The sequence below is a fragment of the Phycodurus eques genome, chromosome 23 (genome assembly GCF_024500275.1).
Source record: "Phycodurus eques isolate BA_2022a chromosome 23, UOR_Pequ_1.1, whole genome shotgun sequence".
Taxonomy (NCBI): Eukaryota; Metazoa; Chordata; class Actinopteri; order Syngnathiformes; family Syngnathidae; genus Phycodurus; species Phycodurus eques.
The window spans coordinates 1,713,893-1,737,962 of NC_084547.1; the positions used below are offsets into that span (position 1 = coordinate 1,713,893).

The following is a 24,070-nucleotide window of genomic DNA, read 5'->3' on the forward strand; positions in this document are numbered from 1 at the left end:
TCAAATTACAGTACCATATTTTTCCATTTAATTTTTACTAGAATTACATCGTAATACTAGGAGGAAGTTGGAATTTGAACAAGAATAAATTATTTTTTACGTATTTATTTGACCTTTATTTATCCAAGTATGACCATTTGCAACACCGATCTGGCTGCAGACGGCAGAGTAAAACAAAGCAAAATAAATTAAAAAAAAAAACAAAAAGGGGGTATGGATAACATTGGTAGCTGGTAAACAGAATAAAAGTCGTAATACCACAGGAAACCAATTAATATAAGCGAAATTCAGAGTGATGCCTTCTAATATTACGACTTTTGTCTCGTGACAATAAAAATTTGGGTAAAATGATATATATATATATATATATATATATATATATATATATATATATATATATATATATATATATATATATTTATTTTTTTTTATGATGACTTTCTTTTCCATCTCATATCGGAAAGCAGGACTCTGAAGTAGTCCTATGCTTATCATGTCCACAAGATGTAGCTGTGGATCTATTTAGCAAAACACACCACAAGCAATGGCTTTCTCCTTACAGTAATCCCGTCCCACTCACTACATGGCAGGTTTTTCAGATTTTTCTGTTTAATAAATGAAATTTTGTGTTCGATTAAGTTTAAAACGTGTTTAAATAAGTTTCAATGCGATGACAGCTATTTGTCCTCTGACAGGGCTCCAGGTTTTGGGGCTTGGGTGGGCTCCGTGCCTCCAAACGCCGCTCTTCGAAGCGTCTTAGCCTGGCCCGCTCACTGGACGACCTTGAGGTACGCCTTACATTCATTGCGCTTGGTGACTGACCACCACAATTTATCCCACCTGGCACCTTGAAAGGATTGTAAATACAGTGGTACCTTGATTTACAAGGGCCTCAATTTACAAGTTTCTCAAATTACGATTGATTTATGGTGGATGATTCTTTTTTTTTTTTTTTTTTTTTTTGAATGTATGATGTGAGGTCAAATTTCAGTACCAGCAAGCTGCAGCTACATTCCTGCTAGAATTGTCCGACTTCCGTGTTAGCATTTCTCTCCCTCATAATCGACGTGAACAGCCGAGATTCACCCCCTAATCTTTATCTTCTACTCAAAAGCTGTGCTGAGCTCACATCCAAACCGACGCAACACCGCCATCTACAGGCGTCTGTTCGTCATTACGGTCATGTCGAAGCATGAATTTCACAGACAAGCTGGGAAAGACCCTCTCCCACACCTAACTGTTGAAAGTCGCACTGAGGAATATATTCGTCCGTGGCAGTACATAAGATTCCTGGTGACAGATATAAACCGAAGTACTGTAATGCCCTCGCATAATGGGCAAGGAGAATCGCAGTCGCCGACGTACTTCAAACACAGGTACAAAATAAAAACTGCTGTAGGCCCCTGACATCACTGACTGACATGATACTACAGTATGTAGTGTAATTCATGTCTTTACATTCTCATTATTATACAATACAGAACTATTTTTCTTTATTAAAAACATGAAACAAAACATGGTGTTTTTTTTGTTTTGTGGGGGGCTGGAACAGGTAAATGGAAGGAATTCAACTTTCCGGCAATTGAGGCATGGCTGTTTTTATTTTCTTGTGCTATATAAATGCTTTGTTCCCTTGTCGCTCATTAGACACGACTGACTTTATTTTTTTTTCCCCCCGTGGCGCCTGTGGGCGTAAAAGAGAAGGCATGAAGAAGACACGGAGGCGGGAGGTAAACAGAGAGGAGGAATTTGCTGCGACCAAAGAAAGAGAGAAAGAGAGAGAGAGAGAGAGAGAGAGAGAGCCGGGGAGGGAGGGAGGGAAGGGAAGGGAAGGTACGAGTCTCCCAGTCGCTGTGGGGATTTTGGGCTCTCCCGCACTCCGCGCATCCAGCTCCCGCGAATGGACCCGTTTGCGTGCCATACATGGAGCCCACCATTACACTCAGCTCTGTAAGTCCTCTCTTCTCCTCGAGCTTCATGAGCTCGTGTTGGAATGGTTTTGGTCATCGGTCGTGCACCGCGTCGGGCCATTTATTTGTGCAAAAAGGCAAAGTGATCAAGTTCATGCTTTTTATTTCTACGTGAACGGCCAAAAGGTGACGCCCTGTGGGCGTTGTGTGCGGGCGCGTTTCAAACACTGTCATCTGCCGTCCAAGATAGACAATAATTTTTCCGAGTGGGTGTCTATTTGGAGTACGGTGTTTATTTATTCAAGTGGAGATTAATTGGAATACAGCTTCTATTCGAACAAAGACCATGATTTCTGACAAATACCGCGGTTGTTTTGGGGTGCCGCATATTTGTATTTAAAACGAAGCTTGCAATTATTTGGTGATCTGTTTTAAACGGAGGCATTTTATTCAAGTAGATCTGGCAAATAATTAATTGGGGCATTGCTTCCATGAGAACACAGACGAGTACCGCGGAACCTCGGTTTACGAACGACCCGGTTGACGAACGATTCAGTTTCCGAAACGAAAACGAAAAAACGAAAAGTTACCTCGGGTTACACACTATTTTCGGTTTACGAACAGCTTTGGCGTGGCCGCGGAAGGCTCAGAACTTTGCGCTTTTTCTCATGCCGCATAAACATCTCTGGCTCCATGCTTCAGGTATCTTTGTTATTTGTTTTTTTGGCCGTCACATCCCACAATGCAATGCAAAAGCTCCATTGCATTGCGGGTGGTGGTGGGCATTTAGGGCTAGCCGTAACCACAGTGAATGTAAACATTACTGTACCCGAAAAGTCTAAGACACTGCACAGTGATTGGCTATCGAACCCACTGTTATTTCATCATCAGAAATTGTCTTTTCACCTATTTCTATATTGCACAGTATTTATTTTAAACCACACAATGATCAAAATATGATAAATATGATATTGTTCTGTGGCTGTAACGAATTAATCACATTTCCATTCATTTAAATGGGAAACATTACCTTGGTTTGGACATTTTTTTCACGGAACAAATTAAATTTGTGACCCGAGGTTCCACTGCGTTAGCGGAAATACCGCCTGTCGTCTGTTTTGAGACGAGGTGTTTTTGTATTCAAGTTGATCTGGCAAATAATTGTGGCATGGTCTCGATAAGAATGGAGAGAATTATTTGAGGAAAATACTGCTTGTTGTCTGTTTTGGGGCGTAGCTTTTATTGAGTCAAGTGGCAATTAATTGCAGTACAGCTTCTATTAGAAGGGAGCCCGCTTTATTTGACAAAGCCTAGAAATTAACTAAACAGCGCATTGCTTCTATTACAACGGAGCCCACTGTTGGAGAACATGGCGCCAGTAGTCTAATTTGGGGTGCAGCGTTTTTGTATTCAAGTTGAACTGGCGATTCATTAATTGGGGGCAAGGCGACTACGAAAGGAAATATTGTCAGTCATTTGTTTGGGGTAAGGCATTTGTTATTAAAGCGGTTAATCGGCGCACGGCTTTCTTCAGAATGGAGTCAAATAGAAGACACTGCTGGTAGTCTCTTTGTGGTGTGATATTTTTGTATTCTGCCGAATAATTGGGGCACGCTTTTGTTTCGAGCCGGGCCCACTATTTGAGGAAATATGGTACTGACAAAAGTAGGCTGTGGTGTTCAAAAAGCGCAAGCTACGTCTTCTGTCTTTCCGTGTCGCGTGGGCGTGAAGATGGAAAAAGATGCTGGCGTTCAATTCTCCGGGAGTGGCGATAACAGTCGGAACAGGCCAAACTTTTTATTGTCAGCAAAAGGTGAGAAGACGTTTTCTCACTGCTTTCTTTTTCCGCCCATGTGCTGCGTGCGTGAATACGCAACGGCCAAATGAGCAGAGGAGCAGATGTGACCGTGGTTCCCGAGTTCATTCTCTGACCGAGCGCCGCTGGAAATCCCGGCGTTGCCGTGACATCATCTGCATCTGCGCAGACAGCCGTGCGAGATTTCCAACCGCGTAGCACTCAATCAAGCAATGGCGGCGCTCTCTCTTTGATCGCCACTGTCAGCTTTACAGGTGCTACATCTGCTTTCACCCGACCGCGGCACGAGGTGACCTCTGTCTTACAGATGCAGCCTGGAACTGCAGTCACCCAGCAGCGCCGCTTATTGTTTCAGTTTCTGTCTCAACATTGAGGAGTGCAGCGTTTTTTTCAAGTTGATTAATTAAACAGGGTATGACTTCTATTAAAACGGAGCCCACCAGAAGGGATAATGCCGGCTGTCTGTGTGGGGTGGAGCTTTTACTTATTCGAGTGGTGATTAATTGGGTTGCGGCTTCCAATAGAATGGAGTCGACTATTGGAGGGGACCTGGCAAATAATTAATTGGAGCGCAGCTTCTATAGTATTAAAACAAAACACTGCCAGTAGTATATTTGGGGTTTGGTGCTATTGTATTCAAGTGGACCTGGTAATTATTTGAACAGAGTCCAGTATATGACAGGAAATTCTCCTGAGTGTCTGCGTGGGGTGTGATGGTTATTATTCATGTGAATGCAGCAATTAATTAATTGGGGCATGTCTTTTATTACAACCCCAATTCCAATGAAGTTGGGACGTTGTGTTAAACATAAATAAAAAGAGAATACAATGATTTGCAAATCATGTTCAACCTATATTTAATTGAATACACTACAAAGACAAGATATTTAATGTTCAAACTGACCAACGTTATTGTTTTAGCAAATAATCATTAACTTAGAATTTTATGGTTTCAGAAAGCGCTGGGACAGGTGGCAAAAAAGACTGAGAAAGTTGAGGAATGCTCATCAAACACCTGTTTGGAACATCCATCCATCCATTTTCTGAGCCGCTTCTCCTCACTAGGTTTCGCGGGCGCGCTGGAGCCTATCCCAGCTGTCATCGGGCAGGAGGCGGGGTACACCCTGAACTGGTTGCCAGCCAATCGCAGGGCACATACAAACAGACAACCATTCGCACTCACAGTCATGCCTACGGGCAATTTAGAGTCTCCAATTAATGCATGTTTTTGGGATGTGGGAGGAAACCGGAGTGCCCGGAGAAAACCCACGCAGGCGCGGGGAGAACATGCAAACTCCACACAGTCGGGGCCGGGGATTGAACCCGGGTCCTCAGAACTGTGAGGCTGACGCTCTAACCAGTCGGCCACCGTGCCGCCTGTTTGGAACATCCCACAGGCTAATTGGGAATAGGTGGGTGCCATGATTGGGTAGAAAAGAAGCTTCCCTGAATTGCTCAGTCATTCACAAGCAAAGATGGGCCGAGGTTCACGTCTTTGTGAACAAGTGCGTGAGAAAATAGTCGAACAGTTTAAGGACAATGCTCCTCAACGTACAATTGCAAGGAATTAAAGGATTTCATCATCTACGGTCCATAATATCATCAAAAGGTTCAGAGAATCTGGAGAAATCACTGCATGTAAGCGGCAAGGCCGAAAACCAACATTTAATGCCTGTGACCTTCGATCCCTCAGGCGGCACTGGATCAAAAACCGACATCAATGTGCAAAGGATCTCACAGTATGGGCTAAGGAACACTTCAGAAAACCAATGTCAGTAAATACAGTTTGGCGCTACGTCCGTAAGTGCAACTTGAAACTACTATGCAAAGCAAAAGCCATTTATCAACAACACCCAGAAACGTCGCCGGCTTCTCTGGGCCCGAGCTCATCTAAGATGGACTGATGCAAAGTGGAAAAAGTGTTCCGTGGTCCGACGAGTCCACATTTCAAATTGTTTTTGGAAATTGTGAACGTCGTGTCCTCCGGGCCAAAGAGGAAAAGAACCAGCCGGAATGTTATGGACGCAAAGTTCAAAATCCAGCATTTGTGATGGTATGGGGCTGTGTTAGTGCCAATGGCATGGGTAACTTACACATCTGTGAAGGCACCATTAATGCTGAAAGATACATGCAGGTTTTGGAGAAACATATGCTGCCATCCAAGCAACGTATTTTTCATGGACGTCCCTGCTTATTTCAGCAAGACAATGCCAAACCACATTCTGCACGTGTTACTAGACTGGCCTGCCTGCAGTCCAGACCTGTCTCCCATTGAAAATGCGTGGCGCATTATGAAGCGTAAAATACGACAACGGAGACGCCGGACTGTTGAACAGCTGAATCTGTACATCGAGCAAGAATGGGAAAGAATTCCACCTAAAAAACTTCAACAATTAGTGTCCTCAGTTCCCAAATGTTTATTGAATGTTGTTAAAAGAAAAGGCGATGTAACAGTGCTAAACATGACCCTGTCCCCCAGGTTTTTGGGAACGTGTTGCAGCCATAAAATTCTAAGTGAATGATTATCTGCTAAACACAATAAAGTTTATCAGTTTGAACATTAAATATCTTGTCTTTGTACTGTATTCAATTAAATATAGGTCGAAACATGATTTGCAAATCATTGTATTAATGTTTTATTTATGTTTAACACAACGTCCCAACTTCATTGGAATTGGGGTTGTAGAACATCGCCCACTATTAGAGGAAACTGTCTGCCTGTTTGGGATGCAGTGTTGTTTTTGTTGTTTTCAAGTGGACCTGTTCTATTAGAATGGAGGACAATAATAAAGCAAATAGTGCATTTTGCCATTGTGGATATTAGAATGAATTTGTCCTTCCAGACGAATAAAGCTGAAGTTATTTTTATGAGGGCCTTTCTTCTTTTTTTTTTTTTTCAAGCAGCTCAGCTTCCCTGCATGACCAAAGCGATTAGACGGCATAACGTAAACTCAGGAAGTGAACAATCATGGCAAGGTCCTCATCGCGCCGAGCGTACCCACACTGAGCTTTGTTACGAGATCGGAAAACAGGGGCAAGAGTCACCGGGCTAATTATACGTGTCGGGTTTCAAGCTTGGAAAGTCCATTTGGGGTGTTTTTTTTATGGAAACGAAATAGCAGTGCGAGGGTGTGGTCGCGTCTTTATGTGGTTGCCTTCCAGGCTCAAGTGAGTGCGGTCCGTTCTTTTTGATAATACGTGCTGAGGGGAGGAGCTATCGCTTACTTTTATGGAGTCGGGTGTTGAAGTTTACGTATTGCATTACTACCCCCATTAGTCCGCCTATAGCACGGTAACCTGCGGCCGGTGGGCCATAAACGGTTCACAAATACGTAAATCTTTCCAGCAACAACAAAAAAACTAATTGCGCGACTTTCTGTACTTTTTACATCTAAATATATGATTTTTTTTTTCATGAAATGTATCTTTCTGCGGTAAAATTAAATCTTTATTCACACAAAGAAACTCCTAATATATAATTTTTTTGACAAATTTCAATCAGGGTTCCGAACTCATCACAGTACAGAATCTGCTCTTATCAAAGTGCTAAATGATATAAGGTTGAATGCTGACTCGGGAAAGGTGTCAATTCTGGTCTTGTTGGACCTCAGTGTGGATTTTGATACGGTAGATCATAATATGCTGCTGAACAGGTTGGAAACGTGGTTAGGACTAAGTGGTTAGGACTTCGTGGAACAGTCCTTAAATGGTTCAGGTCCTACCTGGAGGAAAGGAGTTATTTTGTAACCATTGGAAGTGTTCAATCTCATCGAATGGCAATGACCTATGGCGTCCCTCAAGGGTCAGCTCTTGGACCCCTCCTGTTCAGCCTGTATATGCTACCCTTTGGCCAAATTCTTCAGAACTTTAATTTTGACTATCATAGCTATGCAGATGACACACAGTTATATCTAGCAGTGTCTCCAGATGACTACAGTTCAATTGAGGTGTTTTGTCACTTGTCTAAAACATAAATATCTGGATGAGCCAAATGTTTCTTCAATTAAACCACAACAAAACTGAGATAATTGTTTTTGGCAATAAAGAAAAGAAAATTGCTGTTAGTAAATACCTGGCGTCACTATCTTTAAAAACCAAAGACCAAGTCCGAAACCTTGGTGTTCTAAAACTGCCTTCTACCATCTGAAGAACATATCCAGAGTGAAGGCTTGCATGTGTCAAGAAGACCAGGAGAAGCTCATCCATGCTTTTATCTCAAGTAGACTTAACTATTGTAATGGTCTTCTGACTGGACTCCCTAAAAATACCATTAAACAGCTGCAGCTCATTCAGAATGCTGCGGCTCAGGTTCTGACCAGAACAAAGAGGTCACAACATATTACTCCAATTCCAATTCCAGTCAGCTTTAGAATATATTTTAAAGTTCTGCTACTGGTCTATAAATCACTAAACGGATTAGGTCCTGAATACATGAATGAAATGCTATTGGGATATAAACCCAGTAGGACTCTGCGATCGACAGACTCGGGTCAAACAGTGGAGCACAGAGTCCAAAGCAAACATGGCGAAGCAGCATTTAGCTATTATGCTTCACACAAATGGAATAAGTTGCCAACAGAAGTGACATCAGCCCCCAAGTTACGTCCAGGTTAAAAACTCCCCATGCTTTTAAGAGCATTTCCACTTTGAAGTGATATTTCTTGCACTGTACGCTGTTTTAATTGTATTTTTATTTTATTTTTTTTCTATTTGTTTTAAATGTTTATAAGCTGTTTTTTTTCTGTTTTTAAATGCTTTTAATCATGTAAAGCACATTGAGTTACCTTGTGTATGAAATGCGCTATATCAATAAATTTGCTCTGCTTTGCTTATAAATTCAGATTTTATTCACCTACTGTATTCTCGTAGAAACTTTTTTTTTTTTCCCTTTTAATATTACTTTATTCTCCTACTATTAAGAAGTTTTTCTTGAAAACACTCAACTTTTTCATAACAACTATGTTTGGTCTTGTGATAGTTTGCAACTCTATTTGCGTAATATTCACACTTTTTCTCCGAACATTTTTTCCTGTACCACTGAGACTTAATTGTCATAAAAATGTTAATTTACTTCACCGTAAAATGGGGATCGACCACCCCAAAGCGTGACAATCGCCGTCGTTGTCACTCTTTCCTTGCGTAGGAAGGAAATGTCGCGTCCTTCTTATCAGTCGCGGCACCCTGTCGCTCCCTCTCCTCCAAAAGGAAGTCGCCCTGATGTTATTTTCGTTTGTCATCCATGACAGATAACTGCGATGATCTTAATGTGTAATTAGACGTCTTGTGACAAGCAAAGCATCACATGAAACCCATTTGCTGCTGCACCAAACAAACAAAAAGACCTCCTCCACTTGCCATTTTATTTATAAGTACTTTTTTTTTTTTTTTTCTCGTACACTTAGGACTTTATTCTCATACAATTGGTGCTACGGTCCTGTAAAATCAATTTTCAACAGAGCCTGGAGTATTAGGAAGAACAGAGTAACATAGGTTGAATGTTTGGATGAAAATTGTTTATGTATTTAATTAGTTATTACTCAACTTTTTGCACATTTTTACATCGTTTTAAGACCTAGTTATTCAACTTTGTATTTGTTTTTTAGACCTTTTAAAAGCCACGTGTTCACAGCCTTACGGCGCGATGCTAGATGGCTCCATGTTAGCGTTGCTACGTTTGAAGGTTTTAAGGTACAGCAGGGTTTGTACAGAGTTCCTGGTGACGTCACATGGTCCCACCCATCTGCCTGTGTCACGATGCTAGGTGGTAGCATGACAATTTCTGAAGGTTTTCTGGGACGACAATGTTCCTGGCGAGTTTCTGGTGATGTCACGTGTTCACACCAATACGCTTGCATTGCGATGCTAGGTGGCTACATGTTAGCGTTACTATGTTTTTGAGGTACAGCAAGGTTTCTGGCTTGGTTCTTGGTTGCATCCCCTGTTTCCACCCTTACGCTTAGGTGGCTGGAAGGGAAGTTGAGCTCCAAATCAGCATTGTTCGCCTCAATGCGACACGAGCATTTCAGAGCATTTTGACAATAAAGTGACTTTTTATGTGATGTCAGTAAGATAACAAAAATAAAAGCACCAGTTGGAATAATCCCCTATCGCGAACTTCGACGTCTGATTCAACAGAATTCATATGGTTTCAATTTATTCCGACTGCGTTTTTCTTCTTTTTCCAAGCGAGACCAAAGTGGTAAAAAAGGAAGGGGGGCATTGTGGTTTTGTCAAGGGAAAGAAGGGGGGCTTATGATTCCTTCTCGTCAATGTTGGAGAGACTGTATGTATCGTCGGGCGGGTTGCCATGGCAACAGCTACCGAGTGAGGAACCCTCCCCTTCCACCCCCTTCTTCTTCTTCTTCTTAGTCCAGTGCCATGTCAAATTTCAGGGTTTCCCCCCTCCCTCTCTTTCCCCGACTTGTACAGACACGGTTGGCCTGACTTTGGGTGGGGAATGCGCAGGTATGCGTACGTCTACTTTGCCTTGCGTTCCGCTCGCCAAACAGTCGAGGGAATAATGAGTCTCAAAAAGAGACTTTCCTTCAAGAGGACGTGGAATTTCAACACCGTAAGTACGCTTTTTATTTCCCCACGGTTGCCAGCTCCTCTTTTTTTGTTTGAGTCAGCTGTTTTTCCCATCTCTTTGTGGCTCATCCCTCGCTGGAGAACAGCTGTTTGAAGTGGCGGGGGGTTGTGGTTATTTGTGTCACTTTTTTCGTTGACTCCGGATACATGTTGAGCGGGTTTTTAATACCAATAGCCTGCCTCAACAAGCCCAAAGGAAACACCAAGCTACTCTTCCAGAGGTGCTAAGCTGTGACATTGTCATAGGGGTTCACTTTGTTGCATCAAAATGAGTTTATTTTTGTCTGGGTCTTGCGTGTTCCTTCGGGATGTGCTGTCTGGGTACGCCAGACTCTGCAACCACAGGTAGCTGGAAGTGCGTTTACTAACCAGAGCAAACTCGGTAACCGATTGATACTTTGTTGATGCTTTGTTGAAATTTAACCCATTTGGTGGACTTCCTGTGTGTAAAATAACAAAAAATTAAAGCACCAGTTGGAATAATGTTCCTGTCCCCATCCGTAGCCACCCACTGTGGACCAACTTGTCATCCAAGGCGTCAAGAGGGGATCAAGAGTGCGTGGACAAGAGGCCATAATGTGCCTGGGTCATCACTTGGGGGACAGGGGCAGTTGTGTGTGTGTGTGTGTGTGTGTGTGTGTGTGTGTGTGTGTGGTCCCTCATGAATACGTAGACCTCATAGCTTCTGTGTGTTAAGGTATTTAGCAGGCTTGCCACAGTCAGATGGGTCAACCGCAACATCAAGCTCCACTATCGTTGGATTTGTGAATAACGCAATGTAAAATCGGAAAACCCAAAGAACTGATTATTGTCAACAGTCGACTGCTTATCAGAGGATGCTCCACTCCTACAACTGGATGTCTTTCATATTTGTCATCTCAATAGGTAAACGCTTCGCAAGTTCTCAACATTAGCCAGCATGGAGCCCTTTTTTCTTTGCTCGATAGCAAATTTGACGTCACAATGAGTGATTTCTTTCTTCCTTAAAACCTATCACAGTCGCTATGTAGTTACGGTTTGAGGTTTTGGCTGTTTTTAGCTCCAAAGGGACGCGCAGACGGTTAGTCTGTGTTCTCCTACTTGTGCTTTGGCTTCAACGTTGCCACTCCACACATGGTGGCTACTGCGGAAGGTTGGGTGAGGGGGATGGGGGGGCGGCCTTTGGGTGTTGACTACACGGGGTTGAACTCGGCAGCTGGAGAGTTGTAAAGAGGCTACGACAGACAATTAGCGGTTTAGTGGGTTGAGTCTGACGGAGCTTTCACATGTGGTGATGAACCCAAAACGGAACAAAACGTCACGATCGGGGATCAGATGGCGCGATTGCAGCGACATGTCTCAGCCTGTGATGTGGCTCAGCTGAAAGCTGAAAACAATGTATTGAGTCTAAAGTCTTGGTTTTGAGTCTCGGTTGTTAGTCTTGCCACCACCCTTACGCTTACATAATGTTGCTAGCTGGCTACGCGTCAGCGTGGCTGAAGCCGGTGTTCCCCAACCACTGGACCAACCCTTGATTCGAATTAGGGCAGAATATCCAGCGATTGCCAAAAAAAGCACCAAAATCCTTGCTTCAATTTCCAACATCCTGTCTTTGTGAAGCGGGATTTTCTGCAATGACTGCGACCAAAACAAATTTATGGGTTAGACCAGACATAAGTAACACAGTTTGCGTGTCATTGTCACCCATTACCCCAAAATGAGACGAGCTTGTTGAACTGAAACAAGTGTAGGACTCGCACAGACAAATTACAGCAACTACATGAAGTGTAAAGTGAATTGGATGAATGAATGAATATAATTTAGTACGGTCCCCATGATAAATTCCGTCCAACAATCAAAAACATACACACAAAAAGAACAAATACTGTAGCTGAGTGAAAAGGGTTACGGCTACAAGACGGCTTATAATTGCCGCTCCCTTGAGTTGTATTTTTAATAACTTAAAAACTAACTAAGTCCCACCACGTTAAGTAGTCTTTTTCAAAATTTCTGGCAAATTCCTGGTTGCAAAGCGCATTTGGAACATATGGAAACATCACTCTAAAACAAAAACTAATGACATTTTCATAAGAGCTTGTCTTCCTGTAAACGTACCAGCAGTGAGTAGCTAAGTTTGGACTGTTTTTAAAAAAAGTATGGCAAAAAAACAACAGGTGCTTCAGGTGCCAGTTTGTACCATACTAAATGCCGGAGGAGGTTTTTCAGAACAAAGGCACTGAAACGGTGCTAACCTTGGAAAACGGAGGACGTGCACATGCTTTAATACGGTGTTTCCCAACTTGATTGACTGACTTCAGTCAATCAGGACTCCACCGATTCACCGATTCTGTTCATAGCTTTTATGGACAGAATTTCTAGGCGCAGCCGAGGCGTAGAGGGAATCAGCACCTCCAAATCTGAGACCATGGTCCTTAGTCGGAAAAGGGTGGTGTGCCCTCTCCGAGTCGGGGATGAGATCCTTCCCCGAGTGGAGGAGTTCAAACATCTTGGGGTCTTGTTCACGAGTGAGTGAAGAACGGAACGGGAGCTCGACAGGCGGAGCGGTGCAGCGTCTGCAGTGATGCGGACTTTGTATCGGTCCGCTGTGGTAAAGAAGGAGCTAAGCCGAAAGGCGAAGCTCTCGATTTACCGGTCGATCTACGTTCCTGCCCTCAATTATTTATGGTCACGAGCTGCGGGTCGTGACCGAAAGAACGAGATCCCGGATACAAGCGGCCGAAATGAGTTTCCTCCGCAGGGTGTCCGGGCTCTCCCTTAGAGATAGGGTGAGAAGCTCGGTCATTCGGGAGGATCTCAGAGTGGAGCCGCTGCTCCTCCGCATTGAGAGGAGCCAGATGAGGTGGCTGGGCATCTGTTTCGGATGCCTCCAGGACGCCTCCCTGGTGAGGTGACACGCTGGAGAGACTACGTCTCTCGGCTTGCCCGGGAACGCCTCGGGATCCCTTCGGAAGAGCGAGAGGAAGCGGCTGGGGAGAGGGAAGTCTGGGCATCCCTGCTGAGGCTGCTGCCCCCGCGACCCGACCTCGGATAAGCGGAAGACAATGGGTGGATGGATGAATGCATGAGTCAATCAAAAAGTTAGGGTTAACCTTTTGGGTGACATTTCAGGACAAACCTAAAATACACTGCTACCTTTACTGGATTCAACTCATGAAACTTTCAACAGTTGGCGTATATTTGCCATTAGAAAATCTCAAGGTACACCAACAAACAGCAATGTTAATTGTTCTCCCTGCCACTATAAGTCACTGTCATAGATAGATGAACAAGGATACATTATTAGAAGTAAATACATATATTTTGTGACTACTTGGGGGTTGCCTACTACTTGCTCTTTTCGTCGAGGGCATGTCTGTGTGCACATAAAAGCACTCAATGCTGCAATTAGCAAGTGAACAGAGGACCATTAGAGGCACTGATGGCTCCTCTTGCAAGAATGCTTACTTTCAGGGCTCTGAGGATCAAATCAAACAAGTGGGGGTGGCTCCTACACCCCCGCCCTCCTCCCTGCGGAGGTGTGAACAACTGCTAAAGAGGCCATCCCTCCACCCGTTCGTACAAATTAACACCATTCTCCACAAGCGGGAGTGTTGGGATGCCTGGAGACACGCTGCTATCTGCACACCCTTCAGGAGGTCATGACGGCAACCTCTCACTCATGTCTCTCTTTGTTCTCTTTCAGTCGGCGGCTTCCTCGGACGGCGGTGAGTATTGCACTTTTGTTTGGAGCCTTACGTCCGCCGTCTTGATTTGCTCTCTGATTTTTCAAATGAGCATTTTGTGTTGAACGGAGCCAAGTATCTTAACAGTTTCAAAATTCCAAGCTAAAACAAGTGTGCAACACTTTGATTTAAATTTTTAAGTCACAACCCAACCTTTCAAATTCTTCTTGTCATTTGAATGAGCACTATGTGTCTACTAACAGTTCAACTCCTCTTCCTAGTCCAACAAATCTTGCTGTGCTATCAAATGGCTTAACTTTATCAACAAGGCACAATGCAACGTGAGTTACGTCGGAGTTAGCCATTGATTACATTCATCCGGTTTTCTATACGATTCATCCTCATTCGGGTGCTGTCGATGATCAAAGCTAAGAATGCTCTTCATTTTAAAAGTAAAAAACAAAATAAATGAATATCATTGCCAGACAGTTGGATAAGCAAATCAAGCACACCCCCTCTAGAAACAGGAAGGTAGAGGACATAGTGCAGTTTCTAGCAAAAGGGTGCTCCATCGTTAATTCTACAACAATAAGAAAAAAAGCTTGCTGCTGTTAATTGTCAATCTCTCGTGTGATTTGATTGCAGATTACAGCGGCGTTCAGTTGCAGGGATGCTGCAGCCACAGCAGCCTGAACAGTAACGGCAGTCTTCCGGGGGGGCACCGGGGGCTTCCGGAACAACGCGTGGCCAGCTGGGCCGCCTGCTTCGAGCGTCTTCTCCAGGACCCGGTGGCCGTCCGCTACTTCTCGGTACGCCTACCCCGCTTCTTTCGCCAGCACGACGACGCTCATCAATTGGAACATTTTGCGTGGAAATTGGGATTTTCAAAAATAAACTGGGAAAAGTGCAGGAAGGACAATAGATCCCTCAACTTCCTTTGCCAGCAACACTGCTTTTTTTTTGGGGGGACTCAAAATCACCCAATTGTACCCAGACCTTTTTTTTCCTGCCAAATCTCAAAAAGCAAGGCACAGGAATGATAACATGCGCCGTGCCTCCTCTCACCAGCACAATAGCAACTCTGCATGTTTTGGGTATAAAAAAAAAATCAGCACACTGAAGCCAGAAGTTTGAAGAAGTCAGACTCAGCACTGACTTTGGGTATAAATCAACAAAATCCTCGCAAAATCTCATCTGGCTCAACTGTACTGTGGAACAGAATTGACCACTTTTTTTCTCCAGCGTAAACAATAAATCAGGAATGCAAAACATTTTTTTTTAAGTTCCCCAGGCATTTGGAGCTCAAATAAAAAAGTCATTTATGTCTTCACAGGAATTTCTCAAGAAAGAATTTAGTGAGGAGAATATCTTGTTCTGGCAAGCCTGCGAATACTTCAGTCATGTTCCGGCGACTGACAAAAAACAGGTAAGCCCGCCGTATGTCGTCAACTGGTTTTCTTGCGTCATAGCCGCGTTCTAGAAAATGACCCGCGGCGCGTTTCCCGCAGCTGTCCCAGAGAGCCGGCGAGATCTACAACAGCTTCCTGTCGAGCAAGGCGACCATGCCGGTCAACATCGACAGCCAAGCTCAACTGGCCGACGACGTCCTCACGTCCCCGAGGCCGGACATGTTCAAGACGCAGCAGCTACAGGTAAAGGAACATTCTGCACATTTTGGGCTCAACGTCAACAAAAATATATTATGATGTTCAAAATAGGGACCAGCTGTAGACCGTTAAGAGATTTTTTTACGTTTTGCTCTTTAGATTGTGCACAAGGCTGTGCAGCACAATCGGCCTAATTTGCCTGTGCCTTCCCATTTCCAGATCTTCAACCTGATGAAGTTTGACAGCTACTCCCGATTCCTCAAGTCCTCCCTCTACCAGGAGTGCATGCGTGCCGAGGTCAATGGCCTACCCTTGCCGGATCCCTACCAGATCCCCTGCAGTCCAGCGCCATCCAAACACAGCGCCAGCTCGGACCGCTCCACGCTTTCCACTCCCAAGAAGGTACTTTTTTTTTTAGTGCATTTAAAAAAATTTATTAACTACCGTTCATATCAGTCGAGTTGTTACACTGTTTGCTGTCTTACCTTTCAGGACGCCAGGAAACAGCGATCCGGGAGGTCGCTCAACGAGGAGAGCAGAGACGAGAGCGCCGACAAAAAACGTGGGATTTTCTTCTCGTGGTCCCGCAATAGGAGCTTTGGCAAGGGTCCGAAAAAGAAGGACATTGGCGACATTAACCTCGGTGAGCGCAATGCACGACTTCAAGAAAGGAACTTTTTTTTTGTCTTCTTCTTTCAATTTATCTCACGATTCTGTGTGCAGACTACTGGGGTAGTAATGGCCGACGGGAGTCCCAGGGCTCCTTGTCTTCTAGTACCAGTCTGGAGATGGCCACTTCCTGCTCGGTTGGCAAGATAGAGGTAACATTCCACTGGGCAGATCACCATGGCAACACACACAGCCCACTTTTTCTTTTTCTTTCTGTCTTCTTATGTGCTAGCCCACTCAGATTTTTTTTTCCTGGACCACATATAGCAGCAGCAAATTCACATACTGTAGTTTACGACACTGCACCATGACATCACATGTACTTTCGGGTGGTGAAATTTGACCAAAGCAGAGCCATTGAGAAAACAGGGGAAATAGTTTGAATGTGGATCATAAGCTTTACCTCTACCGCTGTCGTTTGATATTACAAATGTTACATGAGGTAAATTGCTTCAGATACCACAAACCCCAAATTGGAGTCTAGTTTAGCAAGGATGGGGAACCTACGGCCTGAAAACATTGAACATCCCGAAATAATTTTCGACTCACTTTCTTTCAGTCGGACAATCGGCACTCCGTGGGCGCGTGGGAGCGCTCCTCGAAACACTGCAGTGTGACGCTGCCCGACGGCTCCTGCTCCCCCATCACCCTTCGTCCCGGCGCCTCCATTCGGGAGGTCCTCCAAGTTCTGTGTCACGGCATCAGTGTCAACGTGGCGGCGGTGGATCTCTTCCTGGTGGGAGGCGAAAAGGTGAGCAAATCAAGGCTATCGTGTATGAAACTTACCCCGGGTAAACACACGGAACTCTTCAGGGAAATGATCAAAAACAGATTGTAAAACATCATTTTTCGAGACAGTATTATCATTATTTTGTGAAAAATAAGACAAAATATAGTATTTCATATTGTATTTTTATTTTTTGTATTTATTTTTAAAATATTTGTAAATATATTTTTGGATGTGCTAATCAATACAAAAAGATGTAAACGTTTTTTTATAAATAAAGTATTAGGTCATAATTTGTGAGGGAAAAAGTGGTACAGTAGATTAATAGTAAAGACTTACTTGACAGTACTCTATTAAACCCATTTGTAGGGGAGAAAAATCTGCCACAGTATAAATCTGTAAAACTCTTTTTAAAGGTGCTCATGAATAAAATGTATTATTGTTTTTCATTAAAGCCTTTAGTGTTGGATCAAGACTGCATGACCCTCAGCTCGCGAGATCTGCGACTGGAGAAGAGGACCTTGTTTCGGTGCGAACAATCACCATGATGACCGAGTTGCGTTGCATGTCGTGCGCGTGCACGCTCACTCGAGTGACGAGCGTGTTCTCCTCGCTCTTTTCAGACTGGACCTGGTACCCATTAACCGCTCAGTGGGGCTGAAAGCCAAACCCACCAAGCCGGTCGCTGAAGTCTTACGCCCCGTGGTGGCCAAATACGGCCTCCTACTCACTGATCTGGTGGTGAAAATAGTAAGTTGTGCGGGCTTGGAGTGCCACAGGGTGGAGTACCAGGGCTACAATTACTCTTCGTCACCCGTGGGGTTTATTTGAGTCCCGTGGCTTTCTACTTTTATCCCGTGTTCCACTGCCAGTTCAAACGTGTCGTCTGCTTTGTTGTAGAGTGGCCAGACTGAACCTTTGGACTTGGGAGCCCCCATATCCAGTCTGGACGGCCTGCGCGTCGTGCTGGAGCGGGCGGACCCGGCCTCAGCCAAGGGTACAGCGCTTACCTTTTGTCAAATAGTGGGAACCTCTTTCATATAATGGAAAAATATCTACAGTAGTATCATTATTTGTCAAACTAGATTGAAAGAATAGAGATGATTTGACATTTCCACCAGTGTAAAACTGGAATTCCACAATGAAAGCCTCCTCTCGAGGTGCTCGATCCAGTTGAGCCTCATATTTCCTCAAAATGTGGCCCCCTCTTTGTATAAACTTCCCTCTAATATACCCCCTATGACATTTCATGATGAGTTTTTTTTGGGGGCGGGGAGCAAATAAATACTGTATATAAAAACGGTATATTATTACCAGAATGCAACTACCTCGTCTGTAATAAGCACCCTTCCTCGCACACACTCTCTGCAGTTGAGTAAACACATTTATTGTAAACATTTTAAATGTAAAAATAGTTATTAATACTATAAATTTGCATAAATAAAAGCCTTATCTCTTTTTATGCATACAACTGCTCTAAATAATATTTGTATTTGGAATTTGGGAGTAATGTCAATATCAATAGTTTGTAGAATAAAACAAAACTGTTCATTTAATTTACTTCAAGGTCCCATATTTTGGTTATTTAGACCTCCATGGAAGTGATTCTTTAACATGGACTTAGTATAGAAGTGTCAATTTCATTTAGGAAAACACCTTGGGTTGTCCAGAAAAGGCCCCTCTGACAGCGACTTCCGTTTGACCAAATGTTGTATCCGCTTTGTCCATATTTGGCTAAGACAGCCCGCTTTCCTCTGATTGGTCGCCTCCGTGCAGAAGACCCACTTGTGAGAGCGCACGTGTTTGTTAACGTTGACAGCGCTGGCTCGGGAGCGGAGAGGTCGGCGGAGATCTTCGCCAGCGACGTCGATAAGCTTGAGAAATTCGGAAAAAAAAAAACTTACAAAAAAACTTACATGCACTTTGCCGTCCACAGACTCGTCCAAGAGCTCCTCCCTCAAAAGCCAACCGCCGACCAGGAGTCTCTCGGCAACAGTAAGTCCACGCGATCTGCGTCGGCCGGGGGCCGTCTCCATTCACCCGCATTAACATTTCGGCCGATGCGACGAGCAGCGGGGGTTTTCGCTTCACCCTAACACGGCTGACTAACCGGCTCACGTCCTTCCCACGCGGACGGCGGCAAACGACGGCGCGGTCGAATCTGGCCGCCCCCTAACAGCGTTATCATTGTTGCGTCTGCAGGGAGGTGAGCGGTCAACAACGCCAAAGGAGTTTTGCGGGCGAGCAGGTGGACCGGACTCGGCTCTCCCTGGCGAAAAGAGAAAACAGAAAAAGATTAATATAGACGAAGCCGAAGGTAATCCTCCCTTGTTTCATCTCTCACTGCTCAGCTGCGCTTGGCCAAACTTTGTTGGAATTTGGCCGCAATCGGAAAAAATCTCCAGGACCAAAATCAGCCTAAATTAGTCGCCCCAAACCAAAAAAATACCAGACACAAGAGGCCTTAGGAGAGTTCCTGTTTTTATGACGAGTTGTCCAACTCAGGCCACGCACAAAGAAATAAACGTATATGTTGAGCAATTTTGCGTCAACCGTCTGTCTAGGTAAAGTCTTTCCCAACCTTTATGAAGCAAAGTTACATACGGTACTCCCTAAGTTCACCTGTGAAGGTTTTTGTGCATATTAAGTTCATTCTGAACTTTCGCCCCACAGCCCAATTTCCTGAACTTCTCAGTAGTGTTTTTACATATGAAAAATCTCACGGCACACCACCCGAGCCACCAAACAGGGACTGAGCCATGCCACGAAAGATGTAATTACCCATAGATGCCACAAGGTGGCATCACAGAACTTATTAGATAAGCCTCTGGCCTCACAAAATGAAGCTCCTCCCCTCACTTCAACAATGCACCGTGGCACCAAGATGCCACAAGATGGTGCCAAATCAATATTTTTATATTCGATATTGCTTTGAGCACAAAAACAACAAATAACGGAGGATTGCTTCAGATAGAAATCTGCATTCAGAGTTCACTGTATTCTCTTGAATGACTGGCATTAGGTTAGTTCATCAGGTTAGTTCTCACTCACTTAATTCTCCCGTCTGACACTATATACCGCTGACACAGATGAGAAAATAGTTGTAGTAAATAATGAGTCATTTTTCGTGGCACACCAGATGATATCTTATGACATCGCCGGTCTTGTAGACATGCTGAGCATTTGGTAACAATAGGCAAAAAGCTCGAGGAAGAGTTTGCTTTTGAAGGACTAAAATGGCCGCTTTAAACCAGAATGGGAGACGTCCTATTTCCTGGGTCTTTCCAAAGCCCTACTTTGGTCTCTGGGGTTGCTTCCTGACCTATCTGCTTGCTAAATGTCTCCACCTTGAAGCCGCTTGCCCGTTTGTTCAACTAAAGCAAAACAAATTGTCCTTTTTCGCTCGGTAGAATTCTTCGAGCTGCTGAGCCGGGCCCAGAGCACCCGGGCCAACGACCAGCGTGGACTACTGACCAAAGAAGACTTGGTGCTTCCTGATTTCTTGCGTCTGGTGCCCCTTCCCGCTTCCGCTTCCTCGGACCCGGCCTCCTCCACGCCGGACTCTCTGAAACAAAGCCGCGAGAACGGCGCCCACCCTCGAGGACCGCTGGCCTCCGGCCTCCGCTCCGAGAGTCTGGACTCCTCCCTCGGACACTCCGGGTCCAGGCGGTGCCTGATGCCCCCGTCTCGCCACTCGCCCTTCGGCTCCCACTTGTCCCCCATCCCGCGGCCCCCCGACGCCCTGCCGAGTCTCCGCACCGTGGAGGAGGACGCCCACGCCGACCTGACCCTGGTGGGGGAGGGCGACATTAACAGCCCCAACAGCACGCTGCTGCCCACGTCCCCGTCACCTTTGCCGTCCCTGGAGGGGAGTCTGCCCGAAGCAAACTTCACCCCGCCGCCGCCACCCTGCCCTCACCCTCAAGACGCAAAGTCCACTCCAGGTACCGCGTAGTACACCGGTGTTCCCTTTTCCATTCCATCATTTCACCCCCTCATGCACTTTAAATGGATTTGGATTCTCTCTCAGTTTGTTGATCAAGAGCCACAATATCTTGTAAATATTTGGTCAGGAGTTTGGATTGTGGGCTTGATTGTTTTGGGGCGGTACAAATATGAAAATAAGCTGGGAATTTTATGACAATTACAGAAAGTCGAGCTGCTAAGGGTCCTGTAAAAAGAGCACAAAATAAAAAAACATGACACACTGCTGTGGGATGACATTTCACTCAAGTCAGGTGTGTCCCTTTGAAATGAAGTCCCTCATCTGTAGAAGTGGGGGACTCGTGTCACATGACTTGACAGACTTAAGTCACTAATTATAGAATTTGCTTCCCTAAAAAACTGATGAAGACTCGACTTAGACTAACTTCATGACTTGACAAGTCAAAATACGACGTACCGATAAATACAAACAGCTAACCAACGCGAGTACAGATACTGAGTACAAAGTGGCTAACGTGCAAATTTATGTTGTGACTGGGCAACACTTTTTTCGTGATTTGTTTAACCCCAAGTTATGACTCCACTCGACGACTCACTTAAAATTGTGCGGGGACCTCATTTGAGACTCGCTGGATTTTCGTCACAGCAGCCTAAGATTTGATTGAAACTAAGATTTTGGACGTTCAACTTCCTCCCGCCTCTGCTCATGACTGTGCGCCGACTGGAGCGGAACGCCATCCCAAAGCGGCGTGCAATGTCTCGTGTCTGGTTCTTCCACCCTCCACTGAGGCTCCCGTTAAAAGAAGACATTGTAAAAATGGCCACACACGGCTGTGGGACAGCATTTTGTCAGGTGATGAGATGTCGGAGAAATAGCGCCGATGGTTGTGATTCTGTATCTCTCTTTGGACCTGCCAATCAAATGTGTACCTGTCATTTAGTATATGGAATAAAAGCTCCAATCGGATGTGATGCTCGTTTGTCTTTTTCCACCCCGGAATCTTTGATCCACCTCTGCAGGCTTTTTCTGTTCTTTGCCTCGTAGCGACGTCCTCATCAGGCTTCTTTTTGGTGTTGCTGCATGAGTTTCTTTACGGCGCGGGGGTGTGAATAATGATGTGTGCTCGCTCGGCTTCTATCGCCCCGCTTCTTTCTAGCTCTGCGGTGTAGGTGGTGGTTACTTTTAGGGTGTCGCATTGTATTGGATTGTCTGCGAAGGCTCGATAGGTCTTCTTCTACTGTTGTGGCAAATCATAGCGGGTGGCGGGGACGCCGTGTTATTTATTGGACTTGACTTTCTGCTCGTGCAAAAACATATTTTCATTCCTGTCAATCTATTCCCACAAGCTCATTTTTTCTCCAATATTCTTCCCCATAGGAAGTAATGGAAACAAAATCTATGCATTCCAGGGTCAAACTGAAAACCACCAAAACCTAAAGGTAACATTCTGACATTGTTAACACATTCACTGCCATTGACGGCTTTACAAGTCAAACATCCATGTTAACTGGGAAGGCTGGCAGTGAATGAGCTAACTGGTTAGGATTGTGTTGAAGAAAGCTAACTACTTAACAGAGCAACAATAAAAACGCAATGAAGCCAAAGAAGAACTAAAACACTCCACGAGATGAACCATAGCCCGTTTTTAAAAGCAGAAAACTATATTGTAGACTCTGCCACTGAGGAGCCGTTCTTATTAAGGCAAAACATAGCAGCAAATAAATAAAACAAAGCCAACATTCAAATCCAAATGCAACTCGATTGTTCCTTGTTTTTTTTGGCTTAAATTCTCTATCCAAAATCGGCAGAGGACTCCAAAGCATATCCCAGTACATCGATGGTGCAAGAGTTGTCAAACCTTTTCCACCAACTTCCAAAAATAAATATAGTGGCGTAGTATGCCTTAGTGTTCAATGAAAACGAGACAGAGGTATCCTAAAAAGTCCAATTATTGTAAGTCACTGTAACTAAATTAAGTAAATTATGCACAGTTTGAACATTAACACGGTGCTCAAATATAGCGAAATTAATGATTCTACAAAAAACATGTACATCAACTTTTTTCTTTTTTCAAATTACAGCACTTTGAAAAAAAAAACAGTTCTAAAAGATTAAATGCAACTGTATTTTGCATAAAAGCTAAATACAACTGAACTGTACTGGATCAAAAAATAAAAAAAATAAAAAGTTTACGCCATTTAACAATGCAGTTTTAATCAGAATACATTATCACTACATTGAGAATCTCTGCTGTAAGCGATCTCATTGGTTCTCTGATCTTCCAGCAGACCAATTAAAGAGCGCCTCAAAATCTCAAAATTCCAAGGCTCGCTCTGATCTCACTGCCGTGTGCACAAAATGGCTGCCGTGTTGTCGGTTGCCGAGCGCCTGATTCTTCCCGCCGCTGGGTGCCATGGTAACCTCATCCCGCTGCTTTTAAAGTATCACTTGTGATGTCTATCCATCCAGCTCCCTGGTTTGAAACAAACATTTAATAATAATAATAACGGACACCAGCATTCATAGATATGACCATTTATAAAATATACTCAATGACTGATACTGTATCTAGTTAGTGTTTTATAAATATACTGTACTGTACTGTATACGGATACATTAATTCGAAATACATTTAGGGTTTCATTACACTGTAATAGACGGCGTCAATTTTCTTTTCCACTAGAGGGAGACATTGCACAGTCTTAACATTTTCAAGATGACCCCCAGTTCCGCTATTGTGCCGAGTGGACCGAGTGCCGGAAAGTATCGCAGAAGAAATTGAGGAATTAATACAATTCATAATAACAATAATATTTCATAATATATAACAGATTTGACCAAAAAAAATAACGTAATGGCATGACGGCATGGAGAAATACTGAATATTGGGAAACTGTGATTAATGGTTCGGAAGTGACAAAATTGGGGCGCTAATACCAGCATCAACGCATCACTTCCTGGTGCGGTTGTTACTCAATCCCAGCACATTATGTCATTCTGTTTTTTGGGGGGTTTTTTTCTTCTTGAAGGAGCTCAGCTGTTGGAGCTCGGAGGCTGTGTTTACATCAGCACTGAAGCGGCACGGAATCACTGACTATTTGCTAAGTGATTCCCAGGGGAAACAATTTCTTCTACGGCAGCTGGC

General features: G+C 44.2%; 1 protein-coding gene across 1 annotated transcript in view; it reads left to right on the forward strand.

Moving 5' to 3' along the window:
• rgs12a (regulator of G protein signaling 12a) overlaps positions 1-24,070 on the forward strand; it is a 29,504-nt gene that overhangs the window by 3,413 nt on the left and 2,021 nt on the right. Inside the window, exons 3-17 of the mRNA XM_061669409.1 lie at positions 696-788; positions 13,997-14,018; positions 14,622-14,785; positions 15,310-15,402; positions 15,485-15,628; positions 15,803-15,985; positions 16,076-16,226; positions 16,307-16,404; positions 16,812-17,003; positions 17,435-17,508; positions 17,603-17,729; positions 17,880-17,976; positions 18,916-18,974; positions 19,182-19,296; positions 20,390-20,923. Coding sequence (XP_061525393.1) covers positions 696-788; positions 13,997-14,018; positions 14,622-14,785; positions 15,310-15,402; positions 15,485-15,628; positions 15,803-15,985; positions 16,076-16,226; positions 16,307-16,404; positions 16,812-17,003; positions 17,435-17,508; positions 17,603-17,729; positions 17,880-17,976; positions 18,916-18,974; positions 19,182-19,296; positions 20,390-20,923 — 2,146 coding nt within the window. The remainder of the gene's footprint in view (positions 1-695; positions 789-13,996; positions 14,019-14,621; positions 14,786-15,309; positions 15,403-15,484; positions 15,629-15,802; positions 15,986-16,075; positions 16,227-16,306; positions 16,405-16,811; positions 17,004-17,434; positions 17,509-17,602; positions 17,730-17,879; positions 17,977-18,915; positions 18,975-19,181; positions 19,297-20,389; positions 20,924-24,070) is intronic.